This window comes from Eriocheir sinensis, chromosome 46 (assembly GCF_024679095.1).
Source record: "Eriocheir sinensis breed Jianghai 21 chromosome 46, ASM2467909v1, whole genome shotgun sequence".
Classification (NCBI taxonomy): Eukaryota; Metazoa; Arthropoda; class Malacostraca; order Decapoda; family Varunidae; genus Eriocheir; species Eriocheir sinensis.
The window spans coordinates 1,083,860-1,111,536 of NC_066554.1; the positions used below are offsets into that span (position 1 = coordinate 1,083,860).

Genomic DNA, 27,677 nt, shown 5'->3' on the forward strand with positions numbered 1-27,677 from the left:
ACGGTAAATGAAAAACTAAATAAATAAATAAAGAGACAGCAAGTAGATAAGTGTAAGACGAGGTAAAGATGAATGAAATGAAAGAAAACTGAAGTACGAGGGCGAAATTCTGTACTCACCTTCCATGATGTAGAGCATGGAGCCGATGTCGCCCTCCTTGATGATGAGCGCCCCCTCCTCGTAGGTGACGCTGTACATGCTCTCCACGATCTCCTTGACCTGACCCATCTCCAGGTTCTTGAGGAAGTCATTCTCCAGGATCGCCTGACGCAGTAGGTCCTTCGATCTGAGCGAGGGAGAAGAAAAGGAAGGTGAATTTGTGAAGTGAGGGGAATGTGATGTTTACTAGAATGTTATATTAACCCGTCCGCTGCGATTGGCACGGATTTCGCCTTCACTGGTAGCCTGGTAACATATACTCCCAGGTCATTCTGTGCCTCTGTGGTGGGTAGTGGAGTGTTTCCCATGTAGTATTGGTATGCTGGATTTCCCCTCCCAAGATGCATGATCTCACATTTTTCTTCACTAAATTGTAGCAGCCACTTTTTGTTCCACTCCTGTAGCTTGGTGATGTCTGCTTGTAGGAAATCCGCATCCAAGGGGTTAAGGGACGGGTATCGTATTTCAGAGTGAAAAAATCAACCAATATATAAAATGGATTTACACTAGCACTGAGGAATCGAGTGTACTTTTGGATACTCAAGTGTAGAAAGCTTCAAGGCGATGCATGAAAACGAAAGGCACACACACACACACACACACACACACACACACACACACACACACACACACACACACACACACACAAAAAAAAAAAAAAAAAAAAAAAAAAAAAAGAGGTGAAAAATTGCCTATAAATACTGTAGCTTTGAGTGCCTAAAACTACAATAGATTATATCATTTGACAATAAGAAAAAATCAGTGAACAGATTAATCCCTTAAGAATAACTTATACCAAATATACACATTTTCCAAACAAGCCTTAAATAGTAGTATAGTGCAAGGCAGCAGGAAGGAAAAGTGAGGCTGGGAAGTGGGGTCGGGTGTGAGCATAAGGACAACGAGTGCGGGGTGGGAGTGATTACAGAGTACCCTCGCGCGTGAACGTAACTTTATTTCAGTCTACCTGTGCACGGCGAGAGAGAAAATGTGCCCGTGTTGCAGCATCATGTGAGAAAATGGGATGCCTGACCTTGATGCTCTCTCTCTCTCTCTCTCTCTCTCTCAACACACTCCACCCCTGACTCTCTTTCTATTTATATATCTATATTTAGTTAGTTATCATCTTTCTCTTCTTTATTTTCCTCCTCTCTGCTCCTATCCACTCGCTTCTCAACTCCTTTTTCCTCCATTTAGTAATCTCTCCCACCAACCTCTCTCTCTCTCTCTCTCTCTCTCTCTCTCTCTCAACACACTCCACCCCTGACTCACGGGCACCAATACACCTATCTAGAAACTTTTATTTACTAACCAATCTATCAGTCTACTTAGCTATCTGAATTCGTCTATATCTATATACATATCTTTGACAATAAATTTACCTACATTACTACTTGGGTCAATATCTACTTGTCTGTCTTTTTATGTATCGCTTTTCTTTTGTGGGTCTATATTTTCTATCGATCAACTTACAATTTATATAGCTATGTGTGTCTATTTCTATATATTCATGTCTAAATATGTCTATGCTTTTCTACACACACACACACACACACACACACACACACACACACACACACTAACATATGGTAGTGAAAAAGAAAGACATTGAAAAGCAATAGTCTAGTTTGCAGAAAAAAAAATATATATTCTGTCTTTTAAGTAATCAATGTTGAAACTAATCCCTCAGAAAAGTTAAAACAAATTAATGCACAATAATAAGCACCTCCTAATAATGTAAATCAATTTGCCACCAACTTTTATATAACGACAAACGAAGTAGCTACATATTCAAATCTCAGTGACATTCCTGCATTGTTCTTGATAGTATCCGTCTACCTGTTATTATTTTACTCCTAATGGCTACCTATGAAATATACACGAGTCCCTCCCACGACAGCGACTGGACGATAGGAAGCAGAAAACGGCTTGTGAGCGTATGGTTCAAGGCAGACTATACTAACCAGGAAATCCACCCCACCCCACCCCTATCTCTCTCTCTCTCTCTCTCTCTCTCTCTCTCTCTCTCTCTCTCTCTCTCTCTCTCTCTCTCTGTGTGTGTGTGTGTGGGGGGGGGGGGGGGGGCATTTTATCAATAAGGCAAACGGACAAACACTTCTGGGCTCATTCTTTCGACCAAACATATTTTTTAAAGTATCATTTTTTTTTTTAATATTTCAGCATGATAAGTAGAAAAAAAACCCACTGGCGTGTTCCTGGAGGGCCTTTGAGCTATAAAAATACCGCTATATGAACCTTGTGAAGAAGAAGAAGAAGAAGAAGAATTTTAATGATGTTGGACTGTTTCTAGTGTTTAGCTGCATGAAAATAGTTGCTTCAAGAACTTGGCCGCGTTATTCAGTAAGTAATAAGAGAGGTCCATTATCCAAGCTCTGCCCAGGGAGATATTAAGTCAGGAAACGGCCCTAGTGTGTGTGTGAGAATAAGGAATCAGATGAGGAGGATGAATAGGAGGAGGAATAAAAGGTAGAAGAAGAGGAGAAGGAGATAGAGAATGAGGAGGAAAAGAAAGTCGAAGTGAAGGAGGAAGAGGAAAAGAAGAGAAGATGGAGGAGGAGGAGGAAGAGGGAGAGGAGGAAGAGGAGGAGGAGGAGGAAGAAACAGATGAATATAAATTAGGATATATATAAATTCTTCTACGTGTGTGTGTGTAAGTGTGTGTGTGTGTGTGTGTGTGTGTGTGTGTGTGTGTGTGTGTGTGAGTGTGTGTGATTTACCAAAGTCTGATCACGTGTTTCACTCCTGATCACCAGCCACTATTCTCTAATCACACACACACACACACACACACACACACACACACACAGTCAACACTTCAACATCCGGCGACCCAAAATGTACCCAATGTACCGTGAATGACCCTGACCTGTACCCAAAAGTTCTATGACCCTGCTGATGAGAGAGAGAGAGAGAGAGAGAGAGAGAGAGAGAGAGAGAATTTATATTATTTTTTACTCAATCTTTTCTATATCCTTACAATAAGCCAGTCATACAATACTGCATTATATATTCAGGCTTCTAGTACTATAGTGTGACCATGGCTTAATTTTATCCTTACAATGAGTCTCCGGTGCGATGTCTTACCGGAAGATAACTAGACAATTATAAGAACATAAGAACATAAGAACGTAAGGAGTCTGCAATTCTACTTAACTATTACACTTTACTATTATATTCTGCTCTATTACTCTATTTTATTATTATATTCTACTCAATTACTCAACTATAATATTCTACCCTATTACCCTATTCAACTATCATAACCTCCTTCCATTCTTACTAATTAATACTGAGTTACAATTGATTTCCTTCGTCATGCTAAAGAAAAGAACAGGGACACAGGACCGACTGAAGTGTATCTTGTTCTTGTATGTGCATGTTAAGCTAAGGAAGCGAACATATCCCAACAGTAGGAGTAAAAATGACTGAGAAAGGTAAGAATTGTGGATGGCTTTGTCTCCTATTCTCTCTCTCTTTCTCTCTCTTGACATCGTTTTTTTCGTCTCAGATCTCTTCATTCGTCATCGTTCAGTGGGCAAAGAAAACATGCTAAAAATTCTATACCATGACCGAGTCCATCCTATCAATTCCATCAATCTCGAGGTGACAAAAACTATAGACGTGAGAAACTGTTGGGAAATCTATTTATGTATTAAGCTGGCGTGCTCCCGATTAGCTATTTAGTCGTGCACAAAGAAAGGTTGTTCACTCTACAGGTTACGCACTCCCTTGCTACGTAATAAAGGGCTGACATAGATTCCCTACTGAAACAAAGCGAATACCAGAAGATGGAAGGGAAAGAAAGAGACAAACAAACAAAGGAACAAAGAATGAATGAATGAATGAATGAAAGATACAAAAAGAAAAAACAAAGAAAGTGAAAGAATAAAGGGAAAAAGAAAAAAATAACAAGGATAAGAATGAAGGTGAAAATTATGAAGCTTACGTGTGACAAAGAAAGGTAGGTATTTATAACATTACAATCTGAGGCGAGGAAAATGAGGTCGAGAGAGAGAGAGAGAGAGAGAGAGGAGAGGAGAGGAGAGGAGAGGAGAGGAGAGAAGAGAAGAGAGACAGAGACAGACAGCGATAGGCCAGCTACACTTTACACTCAACAGCTGAAAGGAGAAAAGAAAAAAAAAATAATATATATGGCTAAAAAAAAAAAAAAATCCGGGACACGAATCCTTATAATGCCAGTGAGTCGATCTTGGCACGCGATCTCACACAACCTGGCGAGAACACTTTTTTTTTTTTTTTGACGCGGTAAAAATGTGCTGAATTGACACCCCCTTACACCCTGCTTACACCCTTCTCCCACCCTCGCACCCTCCTCCCCACAACCACACACACACACACCCTCCTACATCCCCCTTTCTCCCCCCCCCACAGACAAACACCTCCACTTACCCTCCCACACCTCCCGACTCCATTCTCCTACAAGAAAAAATGTCAAACCGCTACACTGAACTAAATTATATAAGCTACACCGCTCTACTGTGATCAATTAAGATAGTTACATCATTCTGCACACGTGTCTTGGCGCCTAAACTACTAAACCTGCTCACTTGACAATTTTCTCTACATCGTCATATTATAAGAAGAGGCAACAGAGGGTAAAGGGATGATGGCAAGTAACTCTCCCCTCGCATTCTATATGTATATAAACTGATTCTTATCGTAATAAATATAAGAAAAGAAGAGGAGAAAAAGAAGAAGATGAAGAGGAAGAAAAGAACCTGGCTAGTAATAGTAGTTCTCGTCCCGCCCGCCGCCAACAAAAATACTGTCAGACTTTCAGTCATCGCCGAGTGTCCTAACCCCTTGACTGCGGATTTCCTACAAGACCTCACCATATATACTACAGGAATGGAACAAAAAGTGGCTGCTACAATTCAGTGAGGAAAAATGTAAAGTCATGCACCTTGGGAGAGGATATCCAGCATACCAATACCACATGAAAAACACTCCACTATCCACTACAGAGGCAGAGAAGGGCCTGGGACTATATGTTACCAGGCTACCAGTGAAAGCCGAATCCGTGTCAATCGCAGCGGACGGGCTAAGACTACCTGAATGCTGCCCTGAAGACCACCAATCAACCCGGACTCTAGATTCTCTCTAAATAAAGATCAAAGATGAGCTCGGAGGGAACGTGGGGGTGAAGGGGGAGGGGTAGCATGAACCAAGCAAGATGGCGCCACTATAAACACTTGCCTGCGCTATAACGGGCTGGGGCAGACCAACAGAGCCAAAAGAGAAAGCCTACCAGATTCGTAAGGGGTAAGGGGAGAAGGAGGAGACCATCGCAGGGGGTCTTGCTTACAATACTCGTAGCAAGAGAGCACCACCACCACCACCACCACCATCACCGTCACCACCACCACCACCACCACCACCACCAACACCGACGCCACCAAGATAAATATTGGTCACCCGTCGCCCTGGTTTTCCCATGCCGCGCTGTCTCTCTCTCTCTCTCTCTCTCTCTCTCTCTCTCTCTCTCTCTCTCTCTCTCTCTCTCTCTCTCTCTCTCTCTAAAAAATGCGTGTATAAGGAAGGAAAACGGTATTATTGTGTGTGTGAATGTGTGTGTGAGAGAGAGAGAGAGAGAGAGAGAGAGAGAGAGAGAGACTAAAATCATAAGAAATTCTACTCATAACCAACAATTCTAATTATAAATAAAAACAAAAATAAAAATAACTCAACAAAATGTAAATAGAGGAAAATCATGAAATAAAAATAATAAAAATTATGAAGAGGCTGAATGACTTAACGGGGTGTGTGTGTGTGTGTGTGTGTGTGTGTGTGTGTGTGTGTGTGTGTGTGTGTGTGTGTGTGTGTGTGTGTGTGTGTGTCAAGTCGTTCATCAAGCACTCAGGAAAGGCCAGGAAGGTAAATATTGACAACGAGAAGGTAAGTCGCAGGTGAGAGAGAGAGAGAGAGAGAGAGAGAGAGAGAGAGAGAGAGAGAGAGAGAGTTACATATAGAAAACAAATAGAACATATTAAAACAGAATAGCGATAATAAAACAAAAAAATACATACAAGTAGTTACCACGTACAAAAAAAAAAGATTATTGAGGGAAAAAAGTGTGTAGCTATCTCAGTGTGTGTGTGTGTGTGTGTGTGTGTGTCGCTTGTTACTTAAGCTTTTTTAAGCAAAGGAAATGGTGTGAGACATTTAAGTGACTAGCTATTCCAATGATAACGGGAGGAGGAGGAGGAGGAGGAGGAGGAGATCATCACTTTCTCAAAAACAGGATGAATAGAAGACAAATATGGCAGCAGTCATGAAGCAAAGAACATAAGTAGGATCGGCACAGGGGCCAAGAAACTGTCTCCACCTGAGTGCGGAGTCAAGACATCGCCGCCAAGACTTACTCCTCGGATTTGGGCACCACCACGGGCGCGTAGATGGGGTCGTAGAACTCCTCGAAGTCTTGGGCGGCGGGCTCGGCGGAGATGGCCGTGCGCTTCACCCGCGACTCGGCGACTCCGTGCAGGCCGCTCTGCAGGTCGGGGTAGCGCAGCGAGACCATGCCATGATAGAGGCGGTCGTTCTGCAGGCTGTTGCGGTTATGATGCTCGTTGTTGTTGTTGTTGCGGGAGTTGTGCGTGCGCAGCGACAGGCGGTTGTGTAGCGTGCGGGGCGTGGGCGGCGGCAGCACGGAGCGGAGCTTGTCCAGCTGCGTGGTGAGCGTGGCGATGCTGGCGTCCCGCTCCTTCAGCTCCTCCTGCAGTCGCTTGATCTGCCTGTCCTTCTCCTCGAGGCTCTCCAGGGCGGTGGCCAGCGCCGCCTGAGTGTCCCGCAGCGACGCGCGGCCTTTCGCGCTGCCCGAGCCGCCGCCCGACCCCTCGCCGCCATTGTTACAAATTCTGAACCACTTTTGCATGATGTCCGCGTATCAAGAGCGCATGGCGGCAGGCGGGCAGCAGCAGCAGCAGGCGGCGTGCGTCATGGGCCTGACACGCGGCCCGGGTTTGTCAGTCAACGCGTCACAACACTGGGGCCCCGCGCCCTCCACCACAGTTCAAACCGGCACGAGTCTGTCGGCACACCAACACACCTACACCGCTACGGGGAGACACGGCACTCAGTTAGGCACACACACACACACACACACACACACACACACACACACACACACAGACAAAAAGAGAACTATCGAGTACTGCAAACCGTCGTGCCACGCCCCCACCGGGCCTTGTAGCCGTGTACACGCCCGGCCCAGCGGCGCGGTGCGCACCCCACTTTGTCGCCCCGGCGGGGTTGCAAAACACAGCTCTTGCAAAACCAAAATGACTCTCTCTCTCTCTCTCTCTCTCTCTCTCTCTCTCTCTCTCTCTCTCTCTCTCTCTCTCTCTCTCTCTCTCTCTCGTGAAAAAAATACACGCGAATGTGGAAAAAAATAACGAACTTTTTCATGCCCCAAATTTCCAACTCAACCATTCGAAAAGAATAAAAGAATAAATCGTAATATACCCCCCCCCCCCCCCGTGTTACTGTGGGCGGAGGCTGTGAGCTTTCTCCCAACCTTTATAGCGGAGGGGAAGGCGGAGCACATCCATCAAGTGTAGCATAGCAGCACACACACACACACACACACACACACACACACACACACACACACACACACACACACACACACACACACCTGTCGACAGTGGATGGACAGGAAACGTTCTCGGTCAACTCTCTCTCCCTCTCTCTCTCTCTCTCTCTCTCTCTCTCTCTCTCTCTCTCTCTCTCTCTCTCTCTCTGGGGAGACGGCATGGGGGGAGGGAGGAAGAGGGGGGGAGGGGGAGAAGGATGGAGAGAGGGAGGGAGGGAGGGAGGGAGGGAGGAAGGAAGGGAGGGGAGGAGAGAGAGGGAGATAAGGAGAGAAGTTGGAGATAGGATGGAAGGGATGTTGTGTGTGTGTGTGTGTGTGTGTGTGTGTGTGTGTGTGTGTGTGATTCAGGTTCTTTAAATGCTTTACAAATTACAAGGTTAACAAAGGCTGGGTAGAAGGTAAACTCACTCTCTCTCTCTCTCTCTCTCTCTCTCTCTCTCTCTCTCTCTCTCTCTCTCTTTTCATTCTTCATTCCTTAAGTTTCACCTTATTCTCTCTTTATCAATTCTTCCATTTCTCTTTCTACACTTTACGTCCCTTCTTTATCTTCCTCTCATTATTACTCCTTTCATACTCTCCTTCCTTCTTTTATTTCTATCTTTTCATTCCTTCCTTCCTTTCTTCCCTTTCTTTATTTCATTCGTTATTTTCTTCTTCCATCCTTACTTCCTACCTTAACTACCTTCTTTTTCTTTAGTTTGATATTCGTCCAACCTTCCTTCCTTTCTTCTTAATCCCATTTTTTTTTGTTTCTCTCTAGTTTAATTTTTCGGTTTCTCAAGCTTAATTTTCGTCCTCTCTCCTTACCTCTCTTTCTGGTTTCCTTTGCTTATCTTCTCCAACCTTCACGCTTCACTCCACTTTCAATCTCTTCCTATGCCTATCCTTGTTCTCATTACCAATCCAACACTTCCCTTATGAACTTCCTCCTTCTCTCCCCTCCCGCCCTCCTTCTCTCCCTAATGCTCTTCCTCCTTCTCTCTCTTCCTCCCTCCCTCCCTCTTCCACTCTCATTTCAGCGGATGACATTTGCAGGGAAGTGAAATGTACATCGATTTTGCTGCTCTCTCTAATGACTTTCTAATTACAGGTGTCTCAGTGAAGAGGAGGAGGAGGAGGAGGAGGAGGAGGAGGAGGAGGAGGAGAACAAATAATAAAAAAGAAAACAAAAAAAGTGAAAGAAGCAAGAATAATTATGGTTGAAGAAAGAAAAAGAAGAAAAAAATAAAAAAGAAAGGAGGAAGGAAAAGAGGAAGAGAAAGAAAGAAAGAAAATAGATTTAAAAGGAAGAAAAAGAGGAAGAATCAAGACGTTGCTAGGTGTCACAAGAAGCATTAAACCCACCCCACAACTCTCTCTCTCTCTCTCTCTCTCTCTCTCTCTCTCTCTCTCTCTCTCTCTCTCTCTCTCTCTCTCTCTCTCTCTCTCTCTCCGAAGGGCTAAAAGAAGAGTACAGAAGGGAGGAGAGAAGGAAGGAAGTATAAGAAGAAAAGAAGGAAAAAAAGAAAGAAAGAAAAAGGAAAAAAAAATAATACAAAAATGAACACTTGCCGAAAAGATAAAATAACAAAAAAATAATAAATAATAATAATAAAAAAAACATGCTAAAAAAAAAAAAAAGCAAATCTCATGTGTGTGTGTGTGTGTGTGTGTGTGTGTGTGTGTGTGTGTGTGTGTGTGTGTGTGTGTGTGTTCATCAGTATAAAAAAAAAGATGAAATATACGACGTGTTCGCTACCTGTTGACCTTATGCGCGAGAAGAAACAATTTATCCAGAGCAACAAGACTTCACAAGGGGGTGGGGGGAGAGGAGGGGGGGGGGGGGAAATAGGGGTGAGGGGAAGAAAGCTGGGAGGAAGGAGGAGGAAGAGGAGGGAAGAGGAGGGGGAGGGAGAGAGGGGAAGAAAGCTGATGCATATAAAAGGTGAAGGTGGTGTTAGTGCATGTGTGTGTGTGTGTGTGTGTGTGTGTGTGTGTGTGTGTGTGTGTGTGTGTGTGTGTGTGTGTGTGTCTCCCATATTCTTTCTCTTATAATCCTCTTCCCTATACTGATACTCATGATTCCTCCTCCTCCTCTTCCTCCTCTTCTTTTTGTCTCCCTCTCCTTGTATTTCTTTCTCCTCCTCCTCCCCTCTTATCATTTATCTTCTCCGGCTTCCACTCCTTCCTCTCTTCTCGCTTCTTCATTCCACACTAATTATATTTATCCATATACCAATACTTTTTCTTCCTCCTCGTCCCTCTATCTCTTCTTCCCTTATTTGCTTCTCTTCCTTTCCTCTTCATCTCATCTCTTCCTGCATATAATTTCCTCTCTCAACACAGTTCTTTTTCCTCTTCCTCCTTCTCCGATAACAGCAAAGGAACACAAACAACACATATATATTACTATCACTCCCACTACATTTGTTTACTTCCTCTCCTTCAACATTTTATCTTGTTTTTTTTTCTTCCTTGAACTCATAAACGACCAAGAGCCAAGAATAGACACACTTCCCAACACAACAACAACAACAACAACAACAACAACATTACGCAAGCCTTTAGTAAGGGTATAAACATTTATTTCCATGTCATCATTTGCAGGTCTCTCTCTCTCTCTCTCTCTCTCTCTCTCTCCTTTTTAATCTTTCTATATTTTGTTTTATTCTTCTTTATTTTTATTATTTTCTCTCATCTTTTTTTTACTTATTTTTATTTTGTATGATTTTTTTTCCTCAATGACCTCTTATTTTCTCTTTATTTTCCATCTCTCTCTCTCTCTCTCTCTCTCTCTCTCTCTCTCTCTCTCTCTCTCTCTCTCTCTCTCTCACTGACATTTAAAGAATATGTGTTGTTGACGGTTAAGGGAGAAGGAAAATCGTGTGTGTGTGTGTGTGTGCGTGTGTGTGTGTGTGTGTGTGTTTGAAAAATTGCCTCAAACGATGATGATGATGATGATGAATATGGTAATGATGTAAGTAAGGGTATTCGTAATGGTGATGGTGGTCTCTCTCTCTCTCTCTCTCTCTCTCTCTCTCTCTCTCTCTCTCTCTCTCTCTCTCTCTCTCTCTCTCTCTCTCAAAGCATTGGAGTCTGACCTTTAGGCTATATCACTTTCTCTTTCTCCTTACACACACACACACACACACACACACACACACTTGATCGACATGTCATTATTCCCCATCCTCTCTCTCTCTCTCTCTCTCTCTCTCTCTCTCTCTCACAATGACACCAATTACCAAATCCATTACACGAATCATTACACAATTATTTTTTTCCCTTTCTTTCGTTTCAATCACGCGTGCGACATAACCTTATCATTTGCAGAGTTACCAGCAATGAAGATCTATGCAATAAAATAATAAATGAAATACGTCTGTCTGTCTGTGTGTGTCGGTCTGTTTGTGTGTTTGTGTCTGTCTGTCTGTCTGTCTGTTCGATTGTGTGTTTGTGTCTGTCTGTCTGATTGTGTGTCTGTGTCTGTGAGTGATTGTGTGCCTGTCTGTCTGTCTGTCTGATTGTGTGTCTGTGTCTGTCTGTCTGTCTGTGTCTGTGTGTGTGTGTGTGTGTGTGTGTGTGTGTGTGTGTGTGTGTGTGTGTGTGTGTGTGTGTGTGTGTGTATCTGTCTGTCTGTCTGTCTCATTCTCTCTTTTTCCATCCTTTGTCACATTCATTTAACCTTAAACATCCTTTTCCTGTTATTAGATTTCCAAGTAAAGTGCTTTTTTATGTATATCTATAAATAACTACAAAAGAAAAATAATACAATGCTCCATAAACTGAAAAAAAAAGTGAAATTATATAAAACACAAAAGAAAATCTGTTCGTGTGCAAATTTCCTTCGTATATAATCAAAAACTATTTATTTTTTGGTGCCTTAAAAATGTTGTAAGCATATTAAACTTACCAAATATACAAACCAGCAAAAATAAGAAGCGAAGTGCAACGCTCTCTCTCTCTCTCTCTCTCTCTCTCTCTCTCTCTCTCTCTCTCTCTCTCTCTCTCTCAAATTAAATTTACCAAATATACAAAACAGCACAAATAAGAAACGAAGTGCAACGCTCTCTCTCTCTCTCTCTCTCTCTCTCTCTCTCTCTCTCTCTCTCTCTCTCTCTCTCTCTCTCTCTCTCTCTCTCTCTCTCTCAAATTAAATTTACCAAATATACAAAACAGCACAAATAAGAAACTCTCTCTCTCTCTCTCTCTCTCTCTCTCTCTCTCTCTCTCTCTCCCCAACATTTACATATAGAAAACAAAATCATAAATCCACACTATGTATATTATTTTGTCGGTCTATAAATTCCCCTTATGACTCAACACTTCCTTTTTGGGCACTTCGTAAAAGATCAGAAGTCATGTACGCTTATGAAGAAACGCTGCAATTATCTCACTCTGGTTATACTTTTAGAAACGCGGCGTGCCTTGCTCATAAATGCCTTGCTTGTTACTTACTCTTCGCCTCTCTGTTTCTATTTGCCTATATCTGTCTTTTTTGTGTCAGTCTGTCTATCTCCTTGGCACGCTAATGTACATGTCAGGTTAGCTTCGTTGGTCTGTCTGTCAGTCTGTCAATGGGATGGTTTTTCACATGCGTCGTCACATTTTCTTGACAACCATCGTCGGCTTTCATTCATGCACAGACGCACACATGCACACACAAAAAATAAAGATCACAGTATACATGAGACGAGGAGGAAAGATACTCTAAGAAATCTTGAAGCTTGTAAGTACTAAAAGGTCTTGCTGTTCTCAATCTCGCGTGATTCCTACACTAAGAAATCTTGATTGTCTAAAGGTCGTATACTAAAACATTTCGTCGCCCAAGTTCACATATTTGACAAGGCTTTCCTATGAGTTTTGGGCATTTCCAGAGGTAGTCTAATGTCTCTGGTGGTAGTTTGACCCTGCTTCTGTATCATGAATCTAAAGAAACACTCATTAGAACCCTATTGATCCCCTTTTTGACCTTTAGAAATAGCTGATGTGAGAAACGAAAGCGTCCAAAAATACCAACATAACACTCGCGAGATTCTTATACGAACGAAGACATCTTGCTCGTGTTATTGATGTGATGCTTCTAAGGACGAAGAGGTCTTGCTTTTCTTACTCTCTCGTGATCCCTATACCGAGAAATCTTGCCTTTGTGTGTAATATACCAAGAAATCTGAGAACTTCCCGTCGTGTGGCGAGTCTGTGGCGGGATGTGAAAATGTGGTACTAAATCCTTCACTATCATTCTCCTATCAGGTTATTATTAGTGCTGGAAATGTGGTACTTGATCCTGTGGTTTCGTTTCTCGTGTTATTATTAGTGCTGGAAATATGGTACTCGATCCTTTATGTTTTTCGTCTCTCATGTTAAAATTAGTACTTGAATTGTGGTACTCGATCCTTTGTTTTCGTTTCTCATGTTATTATTAGTACTGGAAATGAGGTACTCGATCCTTCACTGCTTTTCACCTCTCGTTATTATTGGTAGTCTACTTGAAATGTGGTATATACTCGATCCTTCACTGATTTTCACCTCTCAAAATTCTCTCCAATCCTTGTTAGTAGTACCTGAAACGTGTGGGTCAACCCTTCACTGTTTTTCTTCGACTCACATTCTTATTAGTATCTCAGTCGCTCTCTCTTCGGGCTCGTATCGTAAGTTCAGGCGATGCTGGAAGACGGAAACACACGGGCCGGTATATGAGACACTTTTGCTTCTGACATCAACAATTTCTAAAGGTTAAAGAGGGGACCAGTCGAGTTCTGATGAGTGTTTCTTTGGGTTCATGCTACTGAAGAAGGGTCAAACTACCTCCAGGGGCATAAAACTACTCCAGGAAATGCCCTAAACTCATACGAAAGCCTTGTCAAACATGTGAACTTGGGCGGCGAAATGTTTTAAAATGCGACCCACAGCCTCTCACACACTCTCCTCGGACTCGTATTATACAGTAAGTTCAGGCGATGCTGGGAGACGGAAACACACAGCCTCTCACACTCTCTTCAGGCTCGTATTAAAAGATCAGAGGATGCTGGAAGACGGAAACACACACTGGCGCTGGCGTGGTTCTCATATTTCCGTGGTTTTCTGACGCGTCCACGATCTTCCAAAGCTACGGTAGATTTCACCGAAGGACGACGGTATTACTCACCATCATCATCATCATCAGCACCAATAACAAGAAACAAATGAGAACCACGCCAGCGGAAATCGTGGTCTGACTGAAGATCCACGGAAAATTTGCCCGGTGTAATAGCCCCTTAATGATGGCACGGCCTGTATTTTCTGATATCAAATTTAGTGTATAAGGAAAAGTATGAATCTAGGTCACTGCACATTATTATTTTTCTGGATCTGGATGCGAGTATTTTTTTTTGTTTTATATATTACATTATTATTATTAGAAACAGAATCCCTCACACACACACACACACACACACACACACACACACACACACACACACACACACAGCAGGGAGAGAAAAAAATCGAGACGGAAGCGAGCAAATGAGAACAAAGCAAAGGAGGAGAGATAAGGAAAAGATAACTCTCTCTCTCTCTCTCTCTCTCTCTCTCTCTCTCTCTCTCTCTCTCTCTCTCTCGTGGTCATCTTAAGCCTCAATATCTCTCACTCAGTCCAAATTGGTCCGTTTGAGAAGATCGAATCTGCAGCGCCAGTCAAGGCCACTATGACCTTCGAACACGGGGCGGAGTCAGTCAGTCAGTCACTCAGCCAGTCAGTCAGTCATTGTTTTTTCATTCATTCACTAAACCAGTATCTCGGTAGGTATGTGAGAAGTCAGTCAGTCAGTCAGTCAGTCATTGTTTTTTCATTCATTCACTAAACCGGTATCTCGGTAGGTATGTGAGCAGTCAGTCAGTCAGTCAGTCAGTTGGTCACTTAGTTATTCATATACTCAGTCAGTCAATATATGTATGCATGTAAGGAGTCAGTCAGTCACTCAGTCAGTCAGTCAGTCACCCAGTCATTCATTCAGTCAGTCAGTCAGTCAGTCAGTCCGTCAGTTATTCATTCATTCATTCATTGCGTTTTTGAGTGGGTGAGGAGTTAGTTAATCAGTCAGTCAATCAGTCAGTTAGTAAGCCAGTCAGTCAGTCAGGTAGTCAATAATTCATGCAATCAGAGTCACACGTTTGAAAATTAACCACACCTGCATCTCTCTCTCTCTCTCTCTCTCTCTCTCTCTCTCTCTCTCTCTCTCTCTCTCTCTCTCTCTCTCTCTCTCTCTCTCTCTCTCTCTCTCTCTCTCTCTCTCACACCGTCTCACAACTTATCACTTCGTCGCCTTGAGATCTCTCCAATTCCTCTTCTCACACTCCTCCTCCTCCTCCTCCTCTTCCTATCAGTCAGTCAGTTCTTTCTTTCTTTCTTCTCTCTCTCTCTCTCTCTCTCTCTCTCTCTCTCTCTCTCATCCGTTGTTACATCCATCTTACCTACCACATCCTTTTCCTGTTATCTGATAAAATAGTAGTAGTAGTAGTAGCAGTAGTAGTAGTAGTAGTAGTAGTAGTAGTAGTAGTAGTAGTAGTAGTAGCCAACCCACCTCCTCCACCTTCCAACCTCTCTCTGTCAATCTTGCCTCTTCACCTCTCTCCCTTACCTCCCCCTCTCTCTCCTTCTCTCTCCCTCTCCCTCTCTCTCCCTCCCACCCCCAAATTCATGGCTGGTCAGTCCTCACGTTGCAACTTGGGATCAATTTAAGACCAAAAGAAAAATTGCTAATGTGACAATGGGAAAGGCAAGGGAGAGAGAGAGAGAGGGAAGAAGGGAGGGAGGGAGGGAGAGGAAGGGTGTGAAGAGTTGGGAGTTGACATGTTTCTTTTCTTCTCTCCTCTCTTCTCTCTTATTTTCTCTCTTCTCTCTCTACCAGCATTCACCTCTCCTCTCCTCTCCTCTCTCTCTCTCTCTCTCTCTCTCTCTCTCTCTCTCTCTCTCTCTCTCTCTCTCTCTCTCTGTTGCGTCATCCACCCCTATACTCCTCACTCAAGAACTTCTAACCCTCCTCCTCCTCCTCCTCCTCCTCCTCCTCCTCCTCTTCCTCTCTTACGCCCTTCTCCATACCTTCCTTTCGTCTTACTAGTAATATACGTCTTAGTTGTTGTTGTTGTTGTTGTTGTTGTTGATGCTGTAGTTGTTGTTGCTGTTGTTGTCGTTGTTGTTATTGCTATACTTAAAACATATTATTTGTATACAAGTTACGTCTAGGGAAAAAAAGGGAAAAATAATATAAAAAAAAGATAATCAACGACTTAAATCAATACCAAACACACACACACACACACACACACACACACACACACACACACACACACACACACAAACTCGGGCGGACGATTTCTTGTTGCAGAGTTTTTTTTCTCATTTATTTTTACCATTGAGCTACTTCCTCTACTGTCAAAAAGAACACACACACACACACACACACACACACACACACACACACACACACATCGCCCGAAGCCACCCACGCACCGCCCTTCCCTTCCTACCTGGGCACGTGTCGCTTACAAACAAACAACAAGCTCCTCTCCCCTTCACCTGGTTGGCTCTTACCTGGGTGCTTACCTGTCCTGTATCCCTCTCTCCCCCACCCCCCTCCTTCCTTCCCTCCCTCCGTCCCCAACCTGTCCTGCCTCCGTCCCTTACAGCATCTCTCTCTCTCTCTCTCTCTCTCTCTCTCTCTCTCTCTCTCTCTCTCTCTCTCTCTCTCTCTCTCTCTCTCTCATTCTTTCTTTTTGTTACTTTGCTTGTTTTAATACTACTTTCCATCATTCATTTCCTTTCTTTTTCTCTTCTTTTTTTTCTTTCTCGTTCTTTCCTTTTATCTTTTCCCGTTTCTTTCTACCCTCCCTTCTTTCTTTCATTCATTCATTTTTTACATTAGGTCTTTCACGCTTTTTCCTACATTCTATCTTTTCCTTCTTCGGTTTTTCCTTCAACCTTTTTTTCCTTCCTTCTTTTCACCTGTTTGCTTTCTTTCTCTCTTTTATCAAACCTCTTCCCACAACCATCATTCATCTCTCTTCAACCCATTCCTCTTCTTCCTCCTCCTCTTATCTTCCATTATTCACTCTCTCCAACCCTTCATCCCTTATTTTCTTCATTTATCCATCATCCTCTTTTTCTCTCTTCTCATCCCCGTCCTCCTATTCCTCATCCTCCGTCATTACTTCCTTACTTCCTTACTTCTTACACCATTCCTGTCACTCCTTTTAGTCCTCCCCCTTCCTGACTCACTCTTCAACATCTCACGCTTCCCCTTCCCCACGTAATTAAGCTCCCCTCTCTCCCCACTCCCTGCCCCCCTCACCCCCATAACACATGAGGTAATAAGTCACCAGCTCTCCTCCTCCTCCTCCTCCTCGCCCACCTGAGAAGGAAGGAAAGTTAGTAAACAGAGACAGGTAGGTACAGGAAGGTGTGTGTGTGTGTGTGTGTGTGTGTGTGTGTGTGTGTGAGAGAGAGAGAGAGAGAGAGAGAGAGAGAGAGAGGTTAGGGGTGGTGGTGGGGTGAGTGGGCGTGGGAGCAGGGAGAAATTAGGGCGTGGGGTGGAGGGGTGAAGGGCTGCGGGGTGTTTAGAAGAGGAACGAAAGGTGACGCAAGAACTGGAAGGAACGTAAACGAACATGAACGGTAATGACGCTAGTAATGAACGTAAGGATGATGATGACGATGATGATGATTCTAATAATACGAAGAAGAAGAAGAAGAAGAAGAAGAAGAAGAAACAGCAGTAGAATAGGAATTAAAAGACGCACAAAACAGAAGAAAGAAGGAAGAAGAACAAGAAGAAAAGAAGAAGAGGAACAAAGAGAGAGAAATGTAATAGCAATGGGTGTAGTAGTAGTAGTAGTAGTAGTAGTAGTAGTAGTAGTAGTAGTGTGAAATAATGACCTACAGCAAAAACAAAGGAACCCCCGAGCACTTTCACCACTACCACCACCACCACTCCCAATGACCACCACCACCACCACCACCATCGCCACGCCCCGCAGCGCGCCACGTGGAGGGCACATAAGCGGGCCGGCGTCACGGCTTGGCCCACTAATGAACGAGACACACTCATTGACATTCACGCTATTGACTCTTGACGCACGGGCGGACCGACCTCTTATCTGCCCACACCTGTCCACGGGGGAGCTCAGGTGTGACGAGGGAAGGGTAAGAAGGAAAGAAGAACGGAAAGTAAGTTAGGAAGGAAAAGAAGAAGAGTGAATGATGGAAGATTAGGAGAGCGAATTGAGGGGCTGGAAAAGAGAAGGAAGAAAGTAAGTACGAAAGAAAGAAAGAAAGAAAGAAAGGGAGGAAGGAAGGAAGAGTAGGAGAGCAACTGGTGGGGGAGTAAGAGGGGGAATGATGAAAGGCTGGAAGAAGGGAGAGAGGAAGGAAGGAAGGAAGGAAAGAAAGGAAAAGTAGGAGAAGGGAAAAAATGGAAGAGTAGGAGCAAGCGAATGATAAAAGACATTAGGAGGAGGAGGAGGAGAAAGAAGGGACTGAAAGGAAAAGGAAGGAAGCGGAAAAGGAAGAAAGGGAAAAGAGGAACAAACACCGTCCGCTGAGGCTGTTCATGCAGATAGTAACTGTTGACAGAGTAGCCGAAAGAGGGTCGAAATCAGATGGGAAGGTGTCTTGATAATCCCCTCTTGAAAGCGTTTAAGTTGTAGGCAGGAGGAAATACAGACGAAGAAAGGCTGGTCCAGAGTTTACCAGCGCAAGGGATGAAAAAGTAAAGATGCTGGTTGACTCTTGCATAAGGGAATTGGGTAAAAGGAATAAGCCTGTGAAGTTGTAGGCAGGAGTAAACACAGACGAAGAAAGGCTGGTCCAGAGTTTACCAGTGCAAGGGAAAAAAGGTGAAGATGCTGGTTGACTCTTGCATAAGGGAATTGGGTAAAAGGAATAAGCCTGTGAAGTTGTAGGCAGGAGTAAACACAGACGAAGAAAGGCTGGTCCAGAGTTTACCAGCACAAGGGATGAAAAAGTGAAGATGCTGGTTGACTCTTGCATAAGGGAATCGGGTAACAGGAATAAGCCAGGATAAGAAGTTGCAACAGCGGCTAAGGCTTCTTCACTGTACACATTCATCTAAACAACGTGCTTTCCGAACAGTCTACGTAACATCGGAACAGTTTAATGCACTATATAAAAAGGTTACGTGATATACTTATTTTTTCTATGTTCCAAAATACTCAGTAAAAAAATTCCTTTCCAAGCAGATTTTACGTAACATCATAAGTTTGGCGCGGTGTATAAAAAGGTTTCCTGACACTTTTCGTCTTTTTTGCTTACCATTCAATAAACACCTCATGTCGTAACCGTTTCCGAGTAACAACACGGGGAAAAAAGACGTTGGATAAGTATATATAACCTAAGATCAATATGCAGCTGACGGACGCGAGATGGAGTAAACACCGCGAGTGACACACCAAACACGAGGAGTTCTGAGCATAAACAAGACTGTCAAAGCTTCTCTTCTCCTGAGGGGGATGATGCGCCGCCGAGACGTGAATATTCTGCGTCTCATACGGGGCACTATATAGTAACTAAGGTTAAAACTGTCGCAGGAAGAGAACATATGGAAGGAAAGATGAGAGGATGCTGTGAAAATGAGTCTGTAAGGGAATATGAATGATGCTTTGGGGGTACATGATATCGAGGGGACTAGGGACTTGGAACTAAGGATAAAATTGTCATGGGAAGAGAACATATAGAGGGAAAGATGAGAGATAAAGGGAGGCTGTGAAGATGGGATCCGTCTGTAAGGCAGGATGAATGATGCTTTGAGGGGACATGATATCGAGGGGACTTGGGACTGGGAACTATACAAGGATAAAACTACCATGTGAGGGGAACATATAGAAAGGAAGATGAGAGAGGATAGGGGTTGTGAAGATGAAATGAGTCTGTAACGGAAAATAGCGATGCTGAAGGGGGAAAGAAGGTTAGGAAAAAGGGAGGCTGTGGAAGGGAGATGACTGAAACGCAAGAAGGTAAATGAAGGAAAGAATGCTGCGAAAGAGAGAAAAATATATAATTAGAAAATAGGGAAGCGATTGAAGAGAGACAGGAGGCTGTGAGGGGGAGATAACCAAGAGATGCAACAAGCTAAGAACATAAGGAAGCTGAGGAAAAAAAGAACTTGGGGAAAAGAATCTCGAAGGGGAAAAAGTTACATATAAAAGGATAAACAAAGAGGGAGATATATAGTTAGAATGTGAGGAAGATATGACCAAGGGACACAAGAAGTTAATAAAAAAGGAAAGAATATTACGAAAAAGAAGATTCCAAGGGATATATCATCGAGAAAAGAAGATAACTAGAAATAAGGAAAAAAAAGCAACAATGAAGATGAAAAGCTGTGAAAGGGAGATAATTAACACAAAAAAGATACGGGAGAGGAAGGATGCTGTAAAAGAGAGGTAGAGGAATAGAAAGATGAGATGCTATAAGGAGAGCTAGCTTAGAAGGGGGAAGGGAGACGAGGAAGAAGGGGAGATTGTGGGGATCAGAGGAGGATGCTGTGAGGGGAAGATGAAGAGGGTGGGAGAAGGGGAGTAACCTTGAGAGTGAATAGAGTGAAGATAAAAAGGGGAGGTTAAGGAGGGGGAGAAGGGGAGGAAAGGAGGGGAGGGGAGGAAAAATGTGCTTGCAGTCTCGTGTTTGTTAATTCAAAGGGCGTGTGCGTTAAATACCTTCGCTTTTTTATGCCAAGATTAGCGTGTGTGTGTGTGTGTGTGTGTGTGTGTGTGTGTTGAGTGAAAAGAAGGCATAAGAAAAAGCAAACAAAAAGAAGAAGAAGAAGAAGATAATGATGATGATGAAGAAGAAGAAGAAAAAGAAGAAAAAGAAGACGAAAAAGAAGAAGAAGAAGAAAAAGAAGAAGATGAAGAAGAAGAAGAAAAAGAAGAAAACAAACAGAACAGATAAGAAAAATACATCAATGCAAATGAAAACCAAACAAGCAATAAGAGAATGAGAAGTGAAGTAACTAGGAAAAGAGAGAAAGGCCGACAAACAGACAGACAGACAGACAGAGAGAAATCAAATCAGAAATCTACGAAAACAAAATGAAACGAAAAAGAAAAAAAACAGAAACAAAGAAAATAATAAAAAAATACACTGATGGAGAACTAAAAATAGGGAATAAAAGGAGAAAAAAAAACCATAGGAAAAAGGAAGAAAGGAAAGACGAAAGAGAGATGAAGAATTCTTGACAAATGAAGGAAAAAATAATTAACTCATGAAAACAAAACAAAAAAGAAAACAAATTAAGGAAAAAAGTAAAGATTGTAATAAGGAAAATAATACAAGATGATAAAGAAAAGAAGAGAACACGGTAAAAAAAAGTTACGAAATGAGAGAGAGAGAGAGAGAGAGAGAGAGAGAGAGAGAGAGAGAGAGAGAGAGAGAGAGTGACAAGTTTGATTAATAGAGAGGATTATCTTGAGTCACGGTGAAGTGTGTGTGTGTGTGTGTGTGTGTGTGTGTGTGTGTTTCTATGGCGCACTTCAGCTGAGGGCAAATTCATACATTGTTTTTTGTTATTGTTTTTCTTTCATTATACTCTCTCTCTCTCTCTCTCTCTCTCTCCATAAATAGCGTAGGAAAATTGTGAAATCATAAACTCTCCACATTCTTCTTCTCCTTAACACCGGATTTTTCTCCTCAACCTTCCTCTCATTTACTTCCTCCTCTTCCTCCTCCTCCTCCTCCTTTAAAGCCATCACAACGCCTCTTCCCCCTTCTTCTTATTCTTCCCTTCTATTTCACTCTTCTCTCCCCGGTCATCAACTCCTCCTCCTCTTCTATCTTCCCTTCTCCCCGAATGATTGTAATCTTCCCCAGTTCAGCCACTTATGATTCTCTCTCTCTCTCTCTCTCTCTCTCTCTCTCTCTCTCTTCATATCTACCTACCTACCTACCTACCTAACACTTGAGTCAGGCTTCTCTTTCTCCTCCTCCTCCTCCTCCTCCTCCTCCTACTACTACTACTACTACTACTACTACCACCACCACTACTACTACTACTACTACTACTACTGCTGCTATTCTAATCAGTTCCCCCATAGAAAGAAAACGGGGTAAACACCTCTTCGTTGTCTTCCCACTTTCTCCTCAAGGCTAGCAGGTATCTTCTAACACAGGATGGGTAGGGAAGGGTTGAAGGTGTCAGCTGATCAAGGCCCCCTCCTCCCATCCTCTTCTCTCTCTCTCTCTCTCTCTCTCTCTCTCTCTCTCTCTCTCTCTCTGCATGGTGGTTTTTGTATTATTTATTGATTTTTAAAAGGAAATGCATAGAAAAACAGAGAAACAAAGAGCAATATAGATAGACAGATTGAGATATGGTTAGACAGGTAAACAGATTGGAAGGAAGAAAGGAAAGGATATAAACAGGTAAAGAAAGATAAAGAACAGAGGATGAAATATGCAAACAAGAAGAAAAACATTGAAACAGAAAAAACGAGAGGAAAAATAAGGAAAAGATAAGTGAGAAAAAAGAAAGGATGAAGAAATATGAAAAATAATGAAAAGAGAAGGAAACCAGTAAACGAGAAGAAAGAAAAAAAAGAGAAGAACGAGAGAGAAAAAAATGAAGGAAAGATAAAATGGAAAAAAAAACGAAGAATGAAGAAACGAATATAAATGGAAAATAAAACAGAACCAAAGAAAAGAATATAAAAAAATCAACACTACTCAATTTCGTCATCTTACGAGAAAAAGGATATGAAGGAAAGATAAATGATAAAAAAAAAACTGAGTGAAGAAATGAAAAAGGAAATAAATGGAAAATAAAACGAAATCAAAGGAAAAATGTAGAAAAAAAACTTGACTAATAAATTTCGTCATCTTACACTTTACGAAATCCAGATGATACAGTAGCCAGTAACGGTCGCTTATGTAACCCCCCACGAGAGAGAGAGAGAGAGAAAGAGAGAGAGAGAGAGAGAGAGAGAGAGAGAGAGAGAGAGAGAGAGAGAGCGAGAGAGGTAAGAAAAAAGGTAGGAGTGGTAAGGTAGGTATAGGTATAGTAAGTAATGTAAGTAAAAGGCAAAGGGAAGGTAAGGTAAGGTAAGGTAAGGTAAGGTATGGTAAGGTATGGTAAGGTAAGGCAAGGTAAGGTAGGGTAAGGTAGGGTAAGGCAAGGTAAGGCAAGGTAAGGTAGGGCAAGGTAAGAGCAGGTACACATACTACATAATCAGGAGAAAGTGAAAGTGTCATTTGTGTCCAGTCTGAGTAACCTGAGCGACGCCTTGTTGCTAATAATAATAATGATAATAATGATGATGATGACAGTGATGATGACCCAAATAATGATGTCTTTTACAGGTTATAATGAAGAAAAGGATGAGAATGACTGCACTACAATTAATGATAATGACAGTACAGAAGTTAATACGAAAAAAATAAAGATGCTAATTATAATGAAAAAAGATAATGAGGTTTGTAATGATGTGTTAGACTTAAATAATAATAATAATAATAATAATAATAATAATAATAATAATAATAATAATGGGGAGACTTTATGGGTTTAATGGCAGACGTAGTAGTAGTAGTAGTAGTAGTAGTAGTAGAAAAAAAAATTATATAACCACAAAATTTATATGAAAAACAGGATATAGATTAGGAGGATTTATGTAGCATTTCCGTCCTCCTCCTCCTCCTCCTCCTCCTCCTCCTCCTCCTCCTCCTCCTCCTCCTCCTCCTACTCCTCCTCCTCCTATTCCCTCCACGTGACTTCTCTCTACCTCTCCTTTCTCTCCATGTGATCTCCCTCTACTCCCTCCCTACCTCAATATATTGCCTCCTTCTCTCCCTCTCTCCACTCGCAATTCGTCCTTCATGGCTTCAATCTCTCCCTCCCTCTCTCCTGCCCTTCCTTCCTCCCTCCCTCTCTCCCTTTCTCTTATATACGCCTACTGTCTTTCATAACTCTTTGTCTCCCTCTTTCTCCCTTTTTATATATTTTTTTTTCTATTCTCTTCTTTGTGCGTCTTTTTATCTCCCTTCCTTTCTTCTTTCACCACCCTTTGTCTCCCTCTTTATCTCTATTAATATCAACCTATTTTTCTGTCAATCTTCCTTTATCTCCCTCAATGTTTTCCTCCCTTCCTTCTTTCTTCATCATTTTCTCTCTCTATACATAACTTTACTTCACTCCTTTCCTTCTTCCTTCATTCTCTCTCTCTCTCTCTCTCTCTCTCTCTCTCTCTCTCTCTCTCTCTCTCTCTCTCTCTATGTTTGTCACTCTACCTCTCTTCCTCCTTCCTCCTCTTCTTCTCTTCCTTATTCATTCTCTCTTTCTCTTCGTGTTCATTCTCTTTTACCTTCCTCCTCCTTCTCCCCCCCCCTCTCTCTCTCTTTACTTGTCCATCAATCTACTCTTCTTCTCCTCCTCCTCCTCCTCCTCCTCCTCCTCCTCCATGTCCTCTTTCCTCCACTAGACATTTCGAGGAGGGAAGTAGCAGTGAGAGAGATCTGGTCTCACTTAAGAATTCTCTCTCTCTCTCTCTCTCTCTCTCTCTCTCTCTCTCTCTCTCTCTCTCTCTCTCTCTCTCTCTCTCTCTCTCTCTCTCTCTCTCTCTCTCTCTCTCTCTCTCTCTCTCTCTCAAAGGATGTAACTCAAGAACTCGTCATCTATACATTTAGTCTCCTAGTTACATATCACTGTTGCTAGTTAATATTCACTGTTATTCATTATTCTCTGTTGCCTGTCTACTCCATTTATTGATCTCGTGTTTGGTCGAGGCATTTATTATTATTACTATTATTATTATTCTCCGTTTTCTTTGTCTTTCGGTGGTGTGTATTTTTCGGGGGTAGCCTAAGAATGTATGTTGATGAGTGATTTTCTTGTTCTTCTTTATATTTGTTTTCGTAAAAGTAATGCAAAAAAGAAAATATATGAGGTTATTTTCTGTTTTTTATTTGTCTGTTTTTCTTCCTGTTCGTGTTTTTCTGTCTATCAATCAATCAATGTTTGTCTGTATCTCTCTCTCTCACACGCGCGCACACACACACACACACACACACAGACGCGCGCACACACACACACACACACACACACACACACACACACACACACACACTTATCCGTCCAGCAATGCCATGAAAAAGCAAATAAAAAAAAAATCATTGTTGCCATAATTAAACAAAGAAAAAAAAAGAAGAAGGGAGTAAGAATGAAGACAAATAAACACATAACAAGGATCGACTTCACGGGAGGAAGGAGAGAAGGAGGAGGAGGAGGAGGAGGAGGAGGAGGGAGGGAAGAAGAGAGGGAGAGATGGAGAGGAAGGGAACAGGCAGAACTACCATCGCTATCTTCTTTTCTCCTTCTTCTACTACTACTACTACTACTACTACTACTACTACTACCACTACTACTACTACTACCACGGCCATTATCACAAGTCACTAAGCACGAAGGTATGTATTTCTCATCACGAAGCTGTACCACACACACACACACACACACACACACACACACACACACACACACGAATGGTATTAATGATAGTAACAATAATAATAAGCAGAGAAAGAAAGTATGTGTAAGAGAAACCAAACTGTGAAGTGTAAGATACGGCAAGCTAAGGCAAACATAGGTCAAGCCACAGCAAGATCAACTCAAGCCAAGTCAAGCCCAAGTCAAGCTAAGGCAAGACTGACCAAGCGTACTTCCAAAACAATGATGCAATAAATTTTTCTCTTTTTCTTTCCTCTTTCTCTTCTTCAAGGTCACGGGTGTTTGCGTAAGTTAGCGACGAGAAGTTTCTCCCAACACACACACACACACACCCACACACACACACACGCACACACACACACAATTATCTCTATTTGTCTATCTGCTTATCTCTCTTTTCCTTCTTTTCATTCCTCCTTTTCTTTCTTAAGTTCATATTTTCTTTTTCTCTTAATCTCTATCAAGTTGTTTTTCAGACCACATATTGAAGTTTCTCTTATTATATGATGTCTTTCTATTTATCTCTTAATTTCTTTCATTCATTCGTCCTTTTCTTTTTCCGTTCGTTTTATTTTCTTTTAATCTCTCTTTATTTCCCCCTTTTTTTTTTTCCTTTTCTCAGCAAACTCACACATTTCGATGTTTCTTTTATTATTAACATTATGTGAAGGACGGAGGAGGTGAAGTTTCTCTCTCTACACATCAGCACCACAGGGTAAGAAGTTTTTGCAGCACGAGTAGGCACACACACACACACACACACACACACACACACACACACACACACACACACACACACACACACTTACGAACGAAGCAACACTGGGCTTTTTTTTCTGTGAGGCGGGTGTACGAGGATGTATGTTTGTATAAATTATGTACGTATTTTCCAACCAGGGCGGCAATGGTTACAAAAACACAAACACATACACTTTCACGGATACCAATCACACACACACACACACACACTGAACCATAACAAACACATACACACACAAACACATACACGAACACACACACACACACACACACACACACACACACACACACACGAGAACGTAGGTCATTTCCACATGAGCTCTACACCCACACAGAGCAGTACACAAGAACGGGTAAACGCACACTCGCACACACGCACACAAACACACACACACGTTATGACATACACGTACACGAAAATAACACACCGAATTATCAACACACGAATACACATACACAAGAAGTCAGCTCCCATGTGAACTTTATACCCCCACACGAGGAGTAGAAAAACTGTTAAAGGCACACGCACACACACACGTACACACGAAAGTTGCTCGAGTGCCAGGCAGCGGGGAGAGGCGTTACGCGCACACCACTGGCACTCTGAACACTGAGGGCCACGGCCAGCCACGCCAGGCACCCCCTCTACCCACCCCCGCCGGTGCCACACACACACACACACACACACACACAGGAAGGAGGGTGGCTGGTAGCACTCATAACACCAGTAGTTCATATAGTTGTAAATGATCTCATATATACGTACACACACACACACACACACACACACACACACACACATTCATGGATCATTGCAGGATAAAAATATAAAACGAAGGATTGGAGATATATATGTTGAGGAGGAAGAAGAAGAAGAAGAAGAAGAAGAAGAAGAAGAAGAAGAAGAAGAAGAAGAAGAAAGAACATTACTAGCAGATTATGAGGAAGCAAAACATTAATATTGCCACTCTCTCTCTCTCTCTCTCTCTCTCTCTCTCTCTCTCTCTCTCTCTCTCTCTCTCTCTCTCTCACACACACACACACACACACACACACACCTCGCCTTGTATACTTTGCTCCTTCGCTTCTCACCGTCAACAACGATCGCTTTCACCTGCCCCCTCCTCCTCCTCCTCCTCCTCCTCCTCCTCCTCCTCCTCCTCATGCGCATTCCAATCAAAAAAAATAAGTAGAGAGAGAGAGAGAGAGAGAGAGAGAGAGAGAGAGAGAGAGAGAGAGAGAGAGAGAGAGTTCTCTCTCTCTCTCTCTCTCTCTCTCTCTCTCTCTCTCTCTCTCTCTCTCTCTCTGTCAGTCCACCAAGTCTGGGGGGGGGTGTGTGTGGTCTGATTTTCTAAATATCTATCTCTCTCTCTCTCTCTCTCACCTTCACCTGATCGTCGGGAAAGGACAGAAGGAGGAGGAGGATTGAGGAGGAGGAGGAGGAGGAGGAGGGGAGGAGGAGGAGGAGGAGGAGGAGGAGAGAGAGAGAGATATTGAGAGAGAGAGAGAGAGAGAGAGAGAGAGAGAGAGAGAGAGAGAGAGAGAGAGAGAGAGAGAGAATGCAAACCTCAATAATAAAGGTTAGAAGTTAAAAGAAAAAAAAAAAAAAAGCCTAAAAACTGCATATTTTCTACTTAACTGTTTCTTCTCTGCCG

At 42.5% G+C, this 27,677-nt stretch overlaps 1 protein-coding gene across 6 annotated transcripts; it reads right to left on the reverse strand.

The window, feature by feature from the left end:
• On the reverse strand, positions 1 to 26,700 carry LOC126980974 (cGMP-dependent protein kinase 1-like). Of its 6 annotated transcripts, none has more exons than XM_050831473.1 (3): positions 26,564 to 26,700; positions 6,564 to 7,257; positions 1 to 286 (listed from the first exon to the last, which is right to left on the reverse strand). In XM_050831473.1, exons 2-3 carry the CDS (start codon positions 7,073 to 7,075, stop codon positions 16 to 18), a joined length of 783 nt encoding a protein of 260 aa, XP_050687430.1. In that variant the 5' UTR covers positions 7,076 to 7,257; positions 26,564 to 26,700; the 3' UTR covers positions 1 to 15. The 6 variants fall into 6 exon arrangements, with proteins under 6 accessions (XP_050687430.1, XP_050687434.1, XP_050687433.1 ...); XM_050831477.1 differs by having other exon boundaries at positions 26,568 to 26,652; XM_050831476.1 differs by having other exon boundaries at positions 26,552 to 26,642.
• Positions 26,701 to 27,677: the final 977 nt, after the last annotated feature.